This window comes from Triturus cristatus, chromosome 2_1 (assembly GCF_964204655.1).
Source record: "Triturus cristatus chromosome 2_1, aTriCri1.1, whole genome shotgun sequence".
In the NCBI taxonomy this organism is placed as follows: Eukaryota; Metazoa; Chordata; class Amphibia; order Caudata; family Salamandridae; genus Triturus; species Triturus cristatus.
In genome coordinates this window covers 869294556-869313776 of record NC_140581.1, presented here as the reverse complement: position 1 = coordinate 869313776, position 19221 = coordinate 869294556, and the positions used below count along the sequence as shown (strand labels likewise).

The window sequence follows — 19221 nt, the reverse complement described above, 5'->3', positions numbered from 1 at the left end:
TTTTTATCTGTTCTGCATATAGTAGTTTTAGAATATAATTTTTTTAATGTTTTTAAAGGTTTTAAGTACCAATGTTCTGCAATGAACTGTGCTTTTATGACTCTTAGCTGTCGAATAAAGTATCTTCTGACTGACTCACAAGTGAGATAGGTTTACAGGTTATGTTTTCACATTTATAATTATGTTTGTGAATACAACTCAAAGGATATACACATTCCTACCTGAGGAAGAAACTGACAAAGGTTTCCTACTTGAATATTTAAGGCAGCAACCTGTTCTTCCACCATTTTCTGAGAAGTACTTTTTTTGTCGATGAACCACACAGACTGATTGTTCACCACATGTATCTCACGAGTGATAATGACATTTCCAGAAGTCTTCAGCCTAGTTTAAAATAAAAAACAGAAGAAATTAATTCAAAATCTAATCTGTAATAGACACTGAGAAGGCAAATCTTTAAAACGTAATTTCATGTTAAAGTTTACTAACAAAGTAATTAGCATACAAGTTGATATGTTGGGGTGAGTTTGCAAGAGCTTAATGCTCTTGGTAACTAATTTGGAAAAAAAGTAAGCATTAATTGTGCACCATCAATTCATAATTCATTTATAATTATGCAATATAGAGCAACATGCACTAATTTAAACAGAGCTGTGCCATTGTTTGGAGTTTAAAAATCTGGTGATGGGTCAGTCAAAAATTGATGTGAATTTATTATGCGAGATTACATTAAGCGTCAATATTCACTAGTGAGTTCATAGTCAAATTTAATTGTGCTGCCTATTCCAGAGAGCACTGTACCTATTAGCCTAGTATGCACTACGTGTGCCGATAATTTCAGGCTTTGTACTATCTCCATGTGCTCCCTTTACCCCCTTACATGCTAACATGTAGCTGTGGGTTATCAATATGGATGTCTTGTGGAGAAGAAGGGCTTGAAACTTTAATCGTATGTTGGGAGGTCCCACCAATTGTCTGTAAAGACTGGCTCAGAACTGACCTCCTCAGCCCCAATGCATCTGTTGGTGAAGTTATAAAATCTAGTCTACATTGTGAACTTCTTGCCAATAGGATTTTGAGTCTTGCTATGTAATGCGTTCCTTCCTAGAACTAGTATCGAGTGCATGCCCCAACAGACGATAAATATGGTCCTGGAACAGGGTAGGCTTTTCTTGAGACCAAGCCCAGACCTAAATTGCCCTGATCTCGTGTGAAAACCTCAATTTTGGGACTGAGTCAAGTGTCTTTGCTAGAATTATTCTCTTCTTCATTTAGATGGTAAACATTGTGTCAGCTACTGGCAACTGTCTGGGGCACACATAACATTGCTTGAAGCCAATCATCAGTGGGATGGCCAGAACGCATCAACCACTCATATCCAGGACAGTATGGTTGGTAGCGCACCAGTAAAAGAGTATCTGTGCACAGTGGGCTCTCACACTGGAGGTGCACAGAATTTGTTTTATAATGGCAGCTCCCATTTTGGCAAAGCTTTTTAAAGTTCTAGCTGCAGTTACGTACAATTTCCAACCAGTGGAACAGGACGAAAAGCACAATGTTGAATATGTGTTGAATATGCAAGATTCTCAACTAAACAGTCCTAAATGTTGGGTGAAATAAGAGTAGATTGGCAATACCAAATGAAAAATTAGGATGGTAATACAATATATAATAAAGACAAACATAAAATAAAATGTGACTTTTTCAGACCAGTATCAATAATAAATGTTGCCACCAAAGTTTTCTGATCAGAATTCAATACATTATTGAAATAGAGCAAGCAATATTTATCTAAGAGAGAACTGGAACTAATATCATAAGAAAGATCTTACACCTAATGCTTATTTCAAACAGAACAAACTCAAGCAGTAATCAAAGTTGTGAAATAGCCGTTCAGAGTGACCTGGCCTTGTTTATATGCCATTATATATTAATTTTGCTGGCCAAGGACCAGACAAGACACTTTTTTTCAAATATGCAGTTGTGGTCATTTGATAAATTCTGGAGCAATGTGCAAAAACCGTAGTACTTAACAAGGACACTCAATTTATAATCTTTAAGACCAGATATCATGAGGTTGTTATTGATACAGATGACAGAAAGGATTACCAGTGACATTCATCAGCAGTATGGATCACTATCAGGTTACAACATAGCAGTACATTCTGTTAATCCTTCAACAGTGTCTACATACTTGGAAGGCTAGCAGGGGCGCACATGGTGTACACTTAAGGCAGTCATAAAGTGTATGCTGCATGGACTAACTGCAAGAATTGAGTGAAACCAGGCAAATGCACACTGAAAATGGGGAGGGCGGGGGTATGGGCTTCCCAAGTCAGAACTGAGGAAGAACTATGGATGCCCTCCCTAAGCACCTTGTTTTCAAAAGTTTAGAAAATGAAGGAATAGATGGTGAAGGAAAGGACAAAACTAACCGTAGGTGGACTGGCGACAAATGACATGGATAATCACAGTAGTGATTAAAGGAAAATCTAAAAAAAAAAAAGACTGGGAATTGAAAAAGATAATCAGGTTCAGTAATGTTGAAAGGGGCACCAAGAGGCGACTTTGAGACAGCTCTTAAACAGGCAAAACTGCTTGTAGTTATGTCATCACTAAAGAGTGATATAAATGTAATAAAAATGACACTCCAGTCAAAATTCATGCATATTTTCAGATCTCAGCTTTCATACAGTTGAAAGAATATCTAGTTTCCTCAAGAGGATGAAGAGAACATAACAAAATTATTAAAGAGAGACAGTCAAATTTCAGTTGCATTTAGATCAGAGATGATGGGCAAAGCATGTTTGATAAGTACTGTAAAATCTTAACACAGTAGCCACAGCTTTATGAACCCAATGTCAAAGAAGATTTCAACATCTGCCACCTAAAGTAACAACCTAATCCATACAATCTGTACTTGAACATTGAAGCAGGCATTTAATACCGAGCCTCCTCATTGGGGAAAATCTACACATAGATATAAACTATCATATGAAAGTCATAGATTAGCAAAGGTATTATAATATTAAAAGAAATGTGGCAAAACAAATTCATTTTCACATGTAAAAGAAGAAAATCCTAATTAGAAAAAGGAAAAGAATCTAAGGGTCTAATAACACCAAGTTATAGAATATAAAAGAGTTCAATCACAAACCTGCCTTTGCAGCAGATTTCATTTTTTTGGAAGTTTTATATAGTGCGAAATCAACCCGAAGGTACTGGAATGCTTTACACGAGTATCAGTTATATTACACAAGTACACATTCATTTATTTTAGGCACAGGGAGATTAAGTGATTTGCCCAGAATCACAGAATGTTGAGCTGACACCGAGACTCAAACCTGGTTTTCAAGTTCCAAAGTCGCCTGCTCTGGCAGTTACATCACATCTTCCCTCCTATGATATGAATATAGATATGAAGGAGAACAGTGATACCTTTGGGAAAATTTACTGATTCATTTTCACTTCACATAAAATTAATTTAAGGCTAACTCTTTTAACCAAAAGTGCTTAATTAAAAATTATATGCACCGCAAGGAACCACTGTTCTCCTTCATATGTTGACACCCACTATCCCAGGGACATTTTGTCAGCCTCTTCACTGTTCAGAAAACCCAAACGCCAGACAAACTAATGACTGGGATCTATATAATGTATAATACAACTTTACACTGAATCCTGGGGAGTGTGGTGGTTTAAGGAATGACCAACATTTAAAGTGTAAGCAAAGCTCAAGATAGTGGGAGTGGAACAGGACCAGAATGGTAACCCATGAATGCCAGTACATTCGTAGTTACTAGGAGGCATGTGGACAGACCAGACCTATCGAAATACTGTAGCCCAAGCTTACAACATCCCAGCAGAATTACTTGTAGATTATGCTGCCAAAAACACATTTCAGACATTGCTGTGATGGTTAAGCCATTTGATTGCCTCCTCAATCAATAAATTAGCACACAATTTGAACTGTATTGAAGTAAATGCAATTAGGAAATATACTTTTACCATGTAATTTATAGAGAATTTAGGTGAACAAATGAAAGATATTTACCGAAATATTGTAACCCAAGCTTCCAACATCCCACAGGAGTTACTTTGAAAGGACCTCTCAAAACCAGGAGCTTGAACACTGTGTCAACAAGCACCAGACTCTTAAGATGCCCATCCATGAACCCAATATGAAATACGTGTATTTTGTAGCTGCACGAATTAGGAGGAAAACGCATTTGAACGATCTACCTCTGTTAATAGCGACTTTAAGTATTATCTGAATAATGAGATGGCAAAGGTCTCTTTTACAGAGTACAAGCAAGATGATTTATATTAGTAATTTACATAAAAATAGGTTTTAAAGCATTGCAGGTCACGGGAAAAAAGACTTCGATAAGGAGGATAGAAATCAAGTTGCAGTACTTCCCAATAATAATTCACCCACATGTTAATTAGGTGTACCACAGTTCCTCATCCTTCCTCTCCTGAGGAATAGAACACAAAATACAGTTGGGTTGCGTTTACTTCATGGTGCATTATTGTTTTGTGTACAGTGCTGATTACACGCATATCTTCTTACAATAGTTCTGATAGCGTAGGCCTGAAGAACAAGTTGGCAGTTATTTTAAAATCGTATAAGAGTGTATATAGAGTGCAAAATACTGTAATATGTTTGTCTGTCTTGTGGAAGGTCAAGAAACTGACAGGAGACTTCAAGCTCTAGCTTACTGAATCTGAACAAATAAACATACCATGAGTAAAGACGCGTAAGGCAGCGCTGGGTAATCGCGATGAAATAAATGACATTCACAAAGGTAGCATAAGTAAGCGCTCTCGGATATGCACAACTCCTATCCCTGGTATGAAAGGAAGAGTTGGTCACATGCATGGATAATGGGTGTCTATTTTCACAGCAGCTTTGTTTCAACACTAATTTTAGAATTAATAATTGTGATTGTACTAAGAATTGAATGATTCGATTTTGAGAATTTAGTTGGGTCACAAATATAACAATTTAACAAGAAGAGCATTACATTTGTATATTATTCTGTGCTAAAGTGTCGATAACTAAACATTTTAGAAAACGCAACATCTTTAAAATAGTGTTTGCCCACTGTAAGACTTAGAAAATAGGATTAAAATGTACAAGGTACTTACAGCTCTATTTCAACAAGGCCTTTGGCACACCCACGCTTTACATAAAGACCAACCTGAAATTAAAAAAGCACATGTTATTCATCATAGCAATAAATGTACTCTTAGGCCAGGGAGCCCAACATAGGCCAGGCAGGGCTGGCTCATACCAGATGTTCAGGATAACCATGGACAATGTAAATTATTTCCTTCTAGACTAATTTTATGTAAATGTAACGTCTGTAGCTATCTTGTAAATCCAGTATGGATCCAGCCCTCCTGGACCCACATCTTAGTTCCTAGCTTACCATTTCTCCAACTAATAAGACATGCTTCTGTGTACGAAAGGGGACAGTAGACACTTTGCTTCTCTTGATAATTTAGAAACCAAAATTCAGATGCAACCTCACCCACAACTCAACCCCATAAAACACAGTGGTGGCCTTCCAGATTAATAGCTCTTCATTCTCTGTCCATATAAAAAATAAAAACTACAGAGATAAACAGTGAGTGAGTTGTATGAAGGAAGGGAAGTGGTGAGTATGGCCTAGAAGTGCAATATAGATCAAAGAATTAGCAACTTGTGCTAAATACTATGCACCACTCCCTCCTTTTTACTTATTGAAATATTACAAACCTATATTTCAAGAAAGGGCGAGTGAATACAAACATGGGTATCCAGAGCAATTTATTACCATGGTTTGATCATGCTGTATGCCTAATCTTGAACTTTCAAAAAGGATGGCTAGACAAAACCACTAAAGGACCCAACACTACTGTTATTGAGTAGCATTTCTATATTCAGGAAATACACCAACATGATGTCATAGGATGACTGTCTGAAGAAGTGCTACCATACCTGAAAACCTATCTAAAACCCTGATGCCCTACAGTCATTCAAGAAAATATTGGACCATGCAACATGAAAGAAATTCAATTAAAATCAGAAGAAAGAAGCAGTCCCATTTCCAGGTTCACATGAATATCGGGAAACAACTTGGAGTAAAAGGAAACATTAAGTCTGAAATTTGCCCACAAGAAAAATTGTTGTAACTATTATGAGAAAAAGGCTCGAATGAAGTATCAGCTAACATAGATGAAAGACTATTCAAGGATAACACTAGATGGACTCTCGGACATTGGGGATATAAGTGGACCACTAAAATGACAAGCACCAGCACGTTTCTGCAAAGAAAAAACACCTGGTAGTATTTTTTTGGGATAAAATCTATGAGATTTCGTACTGATACCAAACTCTTTCAGGTAGATCAAAAAGGAAAGAGTAGCCTAGGCTAATTCGGTTATTCAACTGAAATAGCCTAGGTTACATAATTTCTGATGCCAATCGGAAAAGTCCAAGCAGCAGAGACACACTTTGGTGGGTCTGTAGCACACAGCTGCTTCCAACAATTATGGCATGACTGGAAGACGGTCGTTTAGAGAGAAATCAATGTCCCTGGCACATTGAGCATATGTTTTCTAAAGGTGTCAGCAAACCGTTAAAGTTGGGATCAGAACTCCAGATCCAAGTTGAATAGCGAAGAAAGAAAATAACTGACCTCAGCATACAAACGATTGCCGTCGTACGAGGCACCGTTCGGTCACTTCCAGGGTCTAAGACTCCCATGGCATCAACTACAAGCACACAGCATCCCTGATAAAATTATTTTTGTCCAGTGTTGTGCCTGGGGATATTCTTAATGTGAGGAATTTGCAGGTTGCAATATCCATTACAAATGTATGTTAGCAAACATGTATAGAGCAACATAGGATAAAGCAATAAAACCCCATACAAACCAGAGAGTTGAATGGAGGACTACAGAGTGGAGGGAGAGACTTCGCACAGCCCTGCTCTATCATATAGATGGTTACATGTGGATACGTTATTGCATGGAAAGACCAGTCTTTTGTCACTTCCTAAAATGCAAGGGTTTTACCAGATCTGAGTGGGAAGGCAGCTCCAGATCACTTGAAAATAGCAGATGAATGTCAGGCATCTTGTCTTCTGGTCTCTACATTTGGTCTTGGACTCAGTTATTGCAGCATGTACCACCGCGCCCACACGAGGTCCTACTACCCAAAACGAGGGTAGTTGCTCAAGTTAACAATTTTTTTTTTTTTTTTTTTTAAATATTTTTATTGAGCTTGATCTGTTTCATTCAAACAAACAAAATATATATATTCTTAGTACAACAAGAAGTACATCAGTTAAGAAAAACAAAATCATTACAGCACAATACGAATGCACAATTAATATAAAATATAGAAAATGCAAAGTAAATCTCTACATGTTTTACATCATCAAATCATATCAGCCCTTCTCTCTACAGGGGGGTGATCATACATTTGAATACCAGTTGGAAATTGGGGCCCAGATCTGGGTACCCCGGAGTCTTGTTTTCCTGCCTCTTGTACTGTATATAGCTGTCTCCTGCTTATAGATGGCAAGAAATCGGCTAAGCCACATCTGAAAAGTAGGTACATTGGGATCTTTCCAACAAGCAGCCAAAATGATACGAAAAACAGCTGTGCCCAGGAAGACAATCCTCTGTTCCTCCAAGCTGTACCCCAAGGATTCGTCAAAACCTAAAAGAAATAGGGTTGCGGAGGATCTAAGAATCCGCCCGAATATTTGAGTCCAAAATCCTCCAATCGATGTTTGCAAATTATCCAATTTTGGGCATTCCGCAAACATGTGAATTAAGTTTGCCTGTCCCTGGCTACATCTAGGGCAGCAATCATCTAGTCGCATTCCCCAGGTAAAAAGTTTGGCCGGGGTAAAATAAAGGTTGTAAATTGTTTTGAAATATTGTGCTTTGAGATTGGGCGCTAAAAATAATGTTGTGTAGAGAGTTAGGGAGTAGTCAATATCTACATCTGGGTTTCCAAGTTTTTGTGCCCAGGATCTCTCCACACGATCTAAATCGTCTTTAGAGGATTGAGAGAAAATATCATATAAAGTGCCTATCCTAGTGGTTTGTTTCTCAATAATAGAAAAAAAGGGAAAACTATCTAAGGTGATATTAAGTTTTGATTTCCGTATATTAGTAAAGACTTGAAAATATTTTAAATAATCTGTAGATGGAATATCAAATCTCTGCTGTAGTCTCTCAAAAGATGGAATAAAATTTTGTCCTAGAAAATGACCAAGTGTATATATGCCTAAATTCTCCCATCTCCTAGAGACATTATCTATCATAGATGATGAGATGATCTTGCTATGCCATAGAGATGTATATCTTGTTATTTTAGGTATACCTAATTGTTTTGCGGCCAGTTTCCAGATTTTCCATGCGTCTCCAATCACCTTGAACTTGGTCTTTTTATAATAAGACGCTTCCAATTGTCTCAGAAATAGCCCTTGACATTTTTCACCCAATCCCAGTTCAAAAATGGAAGGAATATAGGAGTCTATGTTGGGTAGGTTGGCCGGTTTAACTTTAAAGAGAGGGCCCATTTGTTGGAGTAATGTCGCCCAGAGATAAAATGTCAGGTTCGGGATACCAAGGCCACCTCTATGTACGGAGAGAGTTAGTAATGGTAATGCTCTCCTTATTTTACCATAGTTCCATATAAATTTAGATATCGTGGAATTCGTGGAATCAAAAATTTTGATAATACTAACGTCGGCAATCAATGGAATAGCCCGGAACAGATAAAGTATTCTGGGAAATATACTCATTTTGATATAATTCGCCCTCCCGATTATTGAGAGATGTAGGTTATCTACCCTCTTCAGATCTGTTTTTACTACCTTAATCAAAGGATCATAATTAAGCCATAGTTTTGTCTCTATTGAGTGAGTAGCCGGAATAAACACCAAAATCCTGGGTTAATTGTTCTATTTCTGCTACGGCTTCGTCTGGATTCGTTGTAAGCACAGCAATGTCATCGGCATATGCCAATATTTTTGTAGAGTATGAGCCCACCGTAACTGGTTGTATTTGGGAGGAGTTAAGGAGCTTTAAAATTAAAGGATTAATCACTAGGGCAAATAATATCGGGGAACAAGGACAGCCCTGCCTAGTGCCTCTTTTTACCTCAATAAACTCCGACTCAAAGCCATCAATAAATAGTTTAGCTCTAGGGCTGACATACAGAGCTTTTAAAGCTTTGACAAAGCCTGGGCCGAAGTTATTATATTCCATTATTTCCCATAAGAACCGCCAAGACACTCGATCAAATGCCTTTTCGGCATCGAGTAAGACCATTGACATCTCTCCCCCGTGACGCCCATGATGTCAAATAAGGCAATAACTCTACGGGTATGGTCAGTTGTTCCTCTCCCCGGGATAAAACCGTGCTGCCATGGGGATACAAGATGTTCAATGATCCCCCTCATTCGGTTTGCAAGTATCTTGGAATATAGCTTTGAGTCAGAGTTTATAAGTGAGATAGGTCGATATGAAGATGGAAGCTGGGGAGGTTTCCCCTTTTTTGGAAATATTACTATGTTAGTATGTTTCCAAGACTCTGGTGTAGCTGAGTGATGTTGTATTCCCAAAAAAAGATCTAATAAATAGGGGAGTATCTGTTTGCCCAGCACCTTATATAACTCTAAAGGAATCTTGTCAGGACCAGCCGCTTTCCCATTGGCTAGATCCGACAAAGCAATTTCTAACTCTACCATTGTGATTTCTTTCTCTAGTTCTTCTCTATCTCCTTGATCAAGTACTCTAGATAGCTCTGATTCCGACAACCACTCGCTAAGAAAGGTTTTCATGTCTCTTGTAGATAGATGCTCGTTATCATTTTGATATAGTTTTTGGTAGTATTTTCGAAAGACATCTACTATATCTTGAGGGGAGGTATACTGTTGACCCTCATATTCTATATTCTTTATTTTGTTGTATGTCTCTTTCTGTCTAGTTTTGAGAGCTAGTTGCCTCCCTACTTTTTCCCCTGCTTCATAGATTCTGTTTCTATTGGCTTGATATATTTCCGCTGCTTTTTGCGTTAACGAGCTATTAATTTCGGTTTTTAAGATCAGTAATTTTTGTAGTATGTCAGAAGTTGGTGTTCCTTGCTGGATTTGTTTGGCATGTACTATTTCCAAGTTAATAAGTGCCGCCTTATGTTGCTTGTTAATATTGTCCTGAGTTTTCTTACATTTAGCAACATACGCTATAGTCTCTCCTCTGATTACTGCCTTAAAACAGTCCCATACACTAAATCTGGATGTACTATATTGATTACAGTCGAAAAAAGATTGAGAAACTGATGTAATATAGTTAATATAATCTGGGTTCAAAAAAAGCTTCCGGTCGAACGACCATTGGAAATTAGATCTATTAAAACTATCCAAATCAAAAATTAATGTAAGTGCATTGTGGTCAGAAATAGTTTTGGGATCTTTAATTATATCAATTAAGGCTGTCCTATGTATTGATGTCATAATATAATCTAATCGAGCATACTTATTATGGGGATAGGAGTAATAGGTAAAGCCATTATCATTCTGCCTCAAAGTGTCCCAAGTATCCCTTAAATCATGAGTATCCATCAGACAAGATATTGCCCTATAGACTTTAGGTTTCCGGCCACTGTAATTCCGTGGGAGTCTGTTGTTTACTAATTTTTCTATATTAATGTTAAAATCGCCACACAGGATAAGTGGGCCAGCCCAAGAAGCCAATTCTAGTTCAAGTTCAATAAAGAGTTGTGGGTCATCCAAATTAGAACCGTAAAGTGAGCAAATGGTTATATCCAATTCCAGTTGAACCACAACCCACAACCACAACCCACCTACCAAGTTTGTCGACAAGTCGACGTCTAGGACTCCCTGTATCTTGTATTCCAACATTAAAGTCTGTCCCAGCCTTTAAATCTTGCGCTCCTACCATTGCACCTTTAGGCTCATTGTAAAGCATAGGGCTGTCCACTCCAATACTTATAGCAGCATTCACTTTGGTATTCGCTGTTTCCTTTTCCTTAATTATGCTGTTCTGAGTTTGTCCACAAGGTGCCGCTATAGGCCCAGAAATGCCTCTCAGGTCACCCGCGATTAGAGAAGCAGCTGGTTTCTCTAATGGGCACAGCTGAACCTGAACCGAAGAAGGCACTGGAGCAGGAGTCCTCCGGAGCAGCTCGATCACGGATGGCTCAGCGATGGCGACAGGCACACCCAGCTGCTGTCTTGGGGCCCCCGCTGACTTTCCAGCCCCCGCGCCAAGACCTGCAGCGCCGCCGCTGCCCTCCTGACGCATGCCGCCTCGCTTCACTGCAAGCTCTTTGTCACGAAGAGCCTGCTTCGCTGCTCTAGTCTTGGCTGCAGCTGCAGCTATCGTAGCGGCGTTTTTCGGCGCCATGCCAGAGGATACACGAGAGAGCCTCCGGAGAGACAGAGCTGACTGGCCTTCCTCCAGGGGTCCGTCCTGCTTCAGACGAGTGGATACTCCGCTGGCCTGGACACGGGCGATCAATCGCAGTACAAGCAATCCAATCAGGGAAGTGCAAAATGAAAAACGTAACTGTAGCGAAGTAGGGTCCGTAGCAGACTCCAGAGATTGACCTTCCACTCTGCTCACGGACATCATACCAGGATCACCACACGAGGCTTTAAAGAACAGCGAGGAATAAGGTAAATCCTTTTATATTCATTATTAGTTTTTCTTAATTTCTTAATTACAGCCGGACCTCTTCCGCTCAACCATATTTTGTTTTTGGCCTTTTTGAAACGCTGGCTTGGGAGCTGCCTCAAAGCGGTCTAACAGGCCGCCGCCATCTTGCCTCCTCCCAAGTTAACAATTTTGTATGTGATAAAACCAATTTTATGTGGGATGAATCCAGGTGACAAACCAAGAGGCAGGTCCTACCCAAATGAATAACCACCAGCTCCTAAAGCAGCAAAAATATCTTCACAATCTTCAAGGATTTCATCACATCTACAGCAGCCACCGGTAGTAATATCAGCCCAATCAATTCAAGATCTGTGCAAAGACCTCTCACACACCTTTTGAAGCAAGATCACAATAATATACAGCAATTTAGCACCACAACCGGAGTCCCTGTCTTCCAGGGATGAATGAAGACTACACAATAACAACATGGGACACACTAAGCACAGGGGTGACCACAGCAATCATGAGGACCATACCATCTGAGTCCGCAATGGACCCCTGCACCCATCACGCATTCAACAAAGGACTGATACCCATCAGCGAGGCCCTCAACCCCATCCTCAACCCCTCCATCTGTACAGCCATATTTCCAGAACCATGGAAACATCTAGCAGTCAACGCCCTCAGAAAGAAACCTTCAGCCGACCTGACCAAACTCACCATCTACAAAACCATATCCTTTCTTCTCTACCCAGCCACGATCTTGGAACAAGCCATAGACAAAAACCTCTCCGACCACCTCGCCAATCGCTTGCTTCTTGATGCCACACAATCATGATTCAGACCCAACCACACCACGGAAACCAACCACATAGCAGCAATGGGCAACATCGGGATGATCCTCAACAGAGGGAAAACTACAGCCATTTTCCTCCTACATCTATCAGAAGCCTTCAACACCATCTCCCATCCCATTTTGATCATATAGCTCCATAAAACAGGAATCCACGGACATGTACTTGAGTGAATCTGCTCTTTCATTACTGGAAGAAACCAAACTGTCAACATGCGTCCCTGCTCCTCTGAAGCACGGGAATTACCAACGCTCTTCGACATCTACATGACTCTACTGGCAGATATCATCTGGACTCACAATATTAACATCCTCACATACGACAATGACAAGCAATTGATACTGTCACTCTCTGACAAAACACAGAACACCAGGATCAAGTTCACCGCATTCATGACCGAAGTGGCCGCCTGGATAAAGTCCAACTGCCTTAATCTGAACTCAGACAAGACCGAAGTGGTGGTCTTCGGGAAAGATGCCTCGCCATGGGACTCCACCTTGTGGCCTACAGACCTTGAACCAACACCCAGCTCACAACCAAGAAACCTCAGGATCATTATAGACAAACTGAACATGGCCGCCAAAGTCGAAGTAGTTGCCTCATCCTGCTTCAACACCCTAAGGATACTGATGAAAAGTGGCTATCGGACAACATCAGGAAAACGATCACCCAAGCCCTCATCACTAGCAGATTGAACTAAGGAAACACCATGTATGCAGGGATAACCAAACAGCCCATAAGAAGACTTCAGACCGTCCAGAATGCAGCATCCAAAATAGTCTTCAGCATCCCATGCCAAGCATCACACCACACTTTAGAGAATGCCACTGGACCCCGATACACAAGTGCGCACACTCCAAACTCCTCACCCACATTTACAAAGCAAAGACCTTCCAGAAACCTCCACTGTGCCGGACCCTCACTAACATACACCCTGTGCATACACAAAAGCAGAGCAGGGTGTCGCACGTTCTCATACCTGGCTCCCAAAGTCTGAAACGACCTCTCACAACACATTATAGCCTCCCCCTCTCTTCTGGACTTCCACAAGAGCTGTTTCAAGTAAGCCCTCTGGGCTGTCCTCACATGCCGTCTACAAGTGCCTGGATACCCTCTCATGTGATTGGCGTGCTATAAACATATCAATAACATAACAGGTGGGGAGTTCCAACAGAGTTCCTGGAATAATTTGGTAGGCATGGGGCGATGGAAGTGAGTGGGTAGGATGGGGGACAGTGGGTTTGTAAGGGGAAGATAGTTCAATAGCAAGGGCAACACGGAGTAGGAAGAATCATACAAGTAAGAAACAATACTAAACGCTGGGAAGGCAGGGAGTTTGGTGACGGGAAACACACAAGGGACAGTGCAAAACATGAGAAGCACCAACAACACTGGGCAGGTAGTTGGGGAGCAGAGAAACACATGAGGGAGAGAACTGGAAGAGACTTGCACTCTTGTGAGGTGCTTAAGCAAAAAGAAGAAAAATAGTGTCCTAAAAGTGAGCACTGGAGGGCTAGAAACCAAGACTTCAGAGAGATGGTAAATGGACTATGCTCCAGGGGTGAAGATGGACAGAATAGAACAAGAAAGCCATCAAATAAGAAACAAGCAAATGAGTGACAAAGCCAACCAATGTTTAGCAATGGGTGAGCTGTAAGCCCCTGTACGTTCTTGGTAAGCCAGCAATAGCTCTCTAACAAACAGACAGCTTACACTCTCTGGTAGGCTCAATCTAAACACAACCTGCAAAAACAGCTTTACAACAACACATCGTTTGCCAAGTACACTGTTGTGGTTTGTGCCTCTTAAAAATGACTAGTTTCAAGAAACCGATGCAACTGACAAATAGGAATGGATTACATGCACTGAAATAAAATCATGCTAATATTGTGGGATAAAAATATAAAGTTTGCATAATACATTGGAGTACATGGAGCAAAGTAGTGTGGATTCTGTCCCCAAGAACTGCAAACAACTGTGAGATTATATTCATACTGCCCATTGGTCCCATGATAGGTTGTAGGAAAATTTTAATATTGATAATAATATCAATAAATAATAATTTAAGTGGTGGGAAGGAAGTTCAAAGGGTAGAGAGAGACGGACAGGTGGCACAAAAGAATGAGCAGAAAGGACGCTGATGAAGTGATGTAAAGCAGGACTAGAGATGAGGTTAGGGCTGCGGTGAATGTCCATCTAGTACTCTGCTACAGATCTTCCTACAGATGTGCCAACTATCAAAGAACTAGCGGAGGACTTGTATGTAACTTTCTTGTTTCAGCCTGAACAGCAGTTTGTAATTCAAGAGTGGTGCAGGGGCCTACTGGGTGGGATCAAGGAGCACTCCACTCTCTCTCTCTCCAGTCAGCATAAGGATATCCTAATGAACTACAGAAGAGACTTAAGACAACCCTGTCTTCGGTGTTTTATATAGTTCATCTTAAATAGTAGTAGTTTCAATTGGTTTAGAACAAGATCAGTACTTGAGTAGGAGGGACAATCAAAAAAAGGGGACAGGGGAGTGACAGACAAGAGGAGATAATCGAGAGCAGGTAGAGAGGATATACAGACATGGAAGCAGGGCAGAATGAATATTAAGACAAACTTGAATGTGAAGAATTTCAAAAGTGCCAGGTAACACTTCACGACGCACCTTGGTGCACCCAAAAAGAAGGGTATAATACTCATTTGCAAGGCAATAGGTCTTGCATTAGTGAAACATTGAGCTATTCGCGTTGCAAATGCTAATGTCTGTTTTTATTTATTTTTTGTTAAAAAATATTCCAGCAGTAGCAAAAGTTATTTTTAAAAATCCACTAAGCAAGGAAAGGTTACAGTACTACAGGGTGCTACTCGGTGTCCCTGTGGAGTTGTAAAGGGACCTCTATCAGCCACATATGGTATTGCACTCTCAAAGTAATTCTAAATAGAAAAATTGCAGCTGAGCATACGTTTCCATTTGTTTTGTTTTTTAGAAGTGAGATTTTTGTTAGCTTGCATTTTAAAAATGCACCTTTAAAATAAACAACAATGGTGCATTTTTAAAACTCAAGCTAACAAAAATCTCAATTACAATAAAAACAAATGGAAATATGCTGCGAGAGATGTTGAGGCTTTCCGCCTACATTTATTCGGCAACAGAGCAGAGTAAAGTGTCAAAGGTTGTTCACTTAGATCACAGTATGTAATAGTTTTTTAAGATTGCCATTTTGGGTTTTAGAACTGGACAATAGATTGTGCAGTCAGGCGTTTACTCTTATTTATCTCACTGTAAACTGGTCACAGATAACTAGTCAAGTTTTTATTTTCCAGAAAGGTTATCCGCACCAACCAACCACCTCCCTTCAGTACGTTGAGTTCCTATGTAATCTTAAAGAGTGACAACATTTAAACAGATGTGTTTCCCTGATTCTGGCCTCTGGGTCACTCTGTTGTGCATGGTATTAACACTTTCCTTATTAATTAACAAAACCCTTTAACAAGAGTACGCTATCTTCGGCCAGAAAACATACATTGTGGCCAAGGCAAATTGTTGAGCGGACTCTTATGGTGTCAGAGCCAGCATTTCCTCTTGTAGAGCAAGTGATTCTCCTTTCCATTTGGATCTAGGGTGAATATGGTTAAGAGGTCAAAGCTGCATAGTTACATTATTATTCTACAATAGACATATGAAGCAGTGAATACAAGCAGTATGATATCAGTTTAAAAAATGATTGACAAAACCGATTTTCTGAATCAAACAGTTTGAGTACGATTTGTTGAAAAAACAAGAACATACATTGCAAATGTGTTTTCTGCTAAGAAAACAGTGTGGAAAATTATTTTTGTTTCTATTTTCCAAAGGAGAAATTACCTTTCCTTTTTAGGTCTCGCGCCTAGCGTTGCAGTGCACAACACTGCTCGTGCAGCACGAGACCTCATGTAGGGGGTTCTGAAAGCTCAATTACAATAAAAACAAATGGTAATATGCTTCGAGAGATGTTGATGCTTTCAGCCTACATTTATTCTGCAACAGAGCAGAGTAAAGTGTCAAAGGTTGTGCACTTAGATCGCAGTATGCAATAGTTTTTTAAGATTGCCATTTTGGGTTTTAGAACTGGACAATAGATTGTGCAGTCAGGCTTTTACTCTTATTTATCTCACTGTAAACTGGTCACAGATAACTAGTCAAGTTTTTATTTTCCAGAAAGGTTATCCGCACCAACCAACCACCTCCCTTCAGTACGTTGAGTTCCTATGTAATCTTAAAGAGTGACAACATTTTCACAGATGTGTTTCCCTGATTCTGGCCTCTGGGTCACTCTGTTGTGCATGGTATTAACACTTTCCTTATTAATTAACAAAACCCTTTAACAAGAGTACGCTATCTTTTTTTTTTTTTAACTTTGTTTATTGAAGTTTTATGGTTCACTTTCACATACATACATAACGAAAAAAGAAAACGAATGCAGGTTCAAATGACAATGAGGGTGAAACAGTACATGTGCATCATATATACCTCTTCCCTTGGAGGCGATCGAGGCTCGTCACGTTGCAATGCATATGGCCAGTAGCCTACCCAAATAAGGGGGACATCAGGTAGGGAAATAATGTGTATCGTAGTTGTCCATAAGCAGCTTGGGAGCCTGCAAATCAGTCGTAGCAGTCCTTTCGATCCCCTCTGACGCCTGCCCCCCTCCCAGCAGCTGGGCCTCCCCAGCACAGTAACAAGCGACAGGCCATATGTAGCAGAAGATCATTATCTCATCATTCCCAAGGTACCTCTTCAGGGAAGCAAAAGTAACAGAGCGGGTGCACCTATAGTGCTCCAGCAATATACCCCCCTCACTATGCAGGATGTCAACCTTGGGTATTGGGAGTAGGATCAGCAGGGGCCATAGGGGGGGCGCTCTCCGCCAGACCCTCAGGATGCTGCAACAAATAATTCTGCAACGGCCCCCAGATGTCGGCAGGACGGGACCGAGCGGGAAGTAGCTCGGAGTAGATCAGTACTTGCTCTTGACAATATATAAGGTCTTTGAGCCACTCCTTGAATTTCGGGGCCCGGCCCCGTCCCCAGCGCCAAGCAATACACCGTTTCGCTAATAAAAGCGCTATCATGACAAATCGACGACAGGAGCGCGGAATCTGTTTGGTATATCCTAGCAATGCCTGTACCGGCTCAGGCGCAAGAGGAAGCTCTATCATGTGCGCAAGAGCAGAGTACACCTGTCCCCAGTAAGTTTGAATAGCAGGGCATATCCAGGAGAGGTGGAGAAAGTCCGCCCGAGGGGCGCGACATCTCTCGCAATTATCAGAATCTTGCAGTCGAAATTTGTGTTTGGTTACAGGAGTGCAGTAGAGACGGTTCAAAAATTTAAAATGGATGATCCGATGCCTACTACTCGCTGAGATCTGCTCTGTCTGCAAGCAGCAGTAGGTCCACCTGTCATCACCGAGCTCCAGCCCCAACTCACGCTCCCACTCCCCACGAGCCCTCGAGGCAGAAACAGGCGCATCCGAGCGAACCGCATGATATAATATCGAGACCAGATGGGAGGGTGAGGCTGCCTGTAGGAGCCTATGTAGGGGAGCAAGGGTCTCGGGCTCATCCGGGAACGTCTGCAGTAGGGCCTTCATGCCTTGTCTCAATCGAAAGTAAGTAAAAAGCTCCAGAGGGGTGGGCGCGTGGCCTGCAAAGAAGTGATCCCTGTCACGAAACTGCCCACTCGTAAACAGATCACCCCAAGTCAGAATCCCCAATTTGCGACTCAAGTTTTGGAACAGCCTCTCCTGCAAAAGGGGGAGCTGAGGGTGGTAAGCAATGGGGAGGAGAGGCGAGTACAGAAACGGGCTCCCCACTCGCTTTGATATTTCCAACCACGCATCCACCGTACCCTGGAGGGCGTTATCGTTAGCGGTGGTATGTGGGAGCACGCTATGCAACAGGCCAGGCAGGGGCAAAGGCGCCGCAAGCCAGTCCTCAGCAGCGAGTTGGGGCATGAAGGCAATGGGACGGAACCAGTAGTACGCGTAATGCGCCTGGGCACAGTAATAGTATAGCTCCAGATCCGGAATATCGAAGCCCCCCATGAAGTAAGGAGAGGTCATCACAGCCCATTTCAATCTAGGTCTCCTCCCTCCCCACACCAGCCGTATCAGTTCCGTGTCTCCCCGGAGGAAAAGGAATATTCAGGAACAAGTATAAGAGCTTAGGAAGCACCACCATCTTGATTAGAGCGGCTCGTCCGGCCATCGATAATGGGAGCGCAAGCCAGCGGTCAACGCAAGAGGCGATATGCAGCAGCGTCGTACCATAGTTTAATCGCATCAGCTCCTCCCTATCTCGAGAGACCTTAATGCCAAGATATTTGACCTCGGAGTCGCTCCATTCGATGGGGTAGTCAAGCGAGAATTTCCGGGAGCCGTCTGTCAAATGGAAAATCTGAGAGTTGGACCAGTTAATCCGTATTCCCGACACCTCCCCGAAGACTACAAATTCCCGAAGCAGAGGGTTCAGATTATTTTGAGGGTCCCGAACATATAGAGTAATGTCATCTGCATACAGCGACAGCAAAATCTGTCGCTGCTCGCAGAATAGCGCCCTGTTCTGATGGTGCTGCCGCAGCCTCGAGGCAAGTGGCTCAATCGCCAGTGCGAATAAAAGTGGGGAGAGAGGGCACCCCTGTCTGGTCCCTCTG

At 41.4% G+C, this 19221-nt stretch overlaps 1 protein-coding gene across 1 annotated transcript in view; it reads right to left on the bottom strand.

Moving 5' to 3' along the window:
- SMC5 (structural maintenance of chromosomes 5) overlaps nt 1–19221 on the bottom strand; it is a 680994-nt gene that overhangs the window by 617394 nt on the left and 44379 nt on the right. The window contains exons 3-4 of the mRNA XM_085633014.1: nt 5152–5204; nt 222–384 (exon numbers count right to left, since the gene is read on the bottom strand). Coding sequence (XP_085489140.1) covers nt 222–384; nt 5152–5204 — 216 coding nt within the window. The remainder of the gene's footprint in view (nt 1–221; nt 385–5151; nt 5205–19221) is intronic.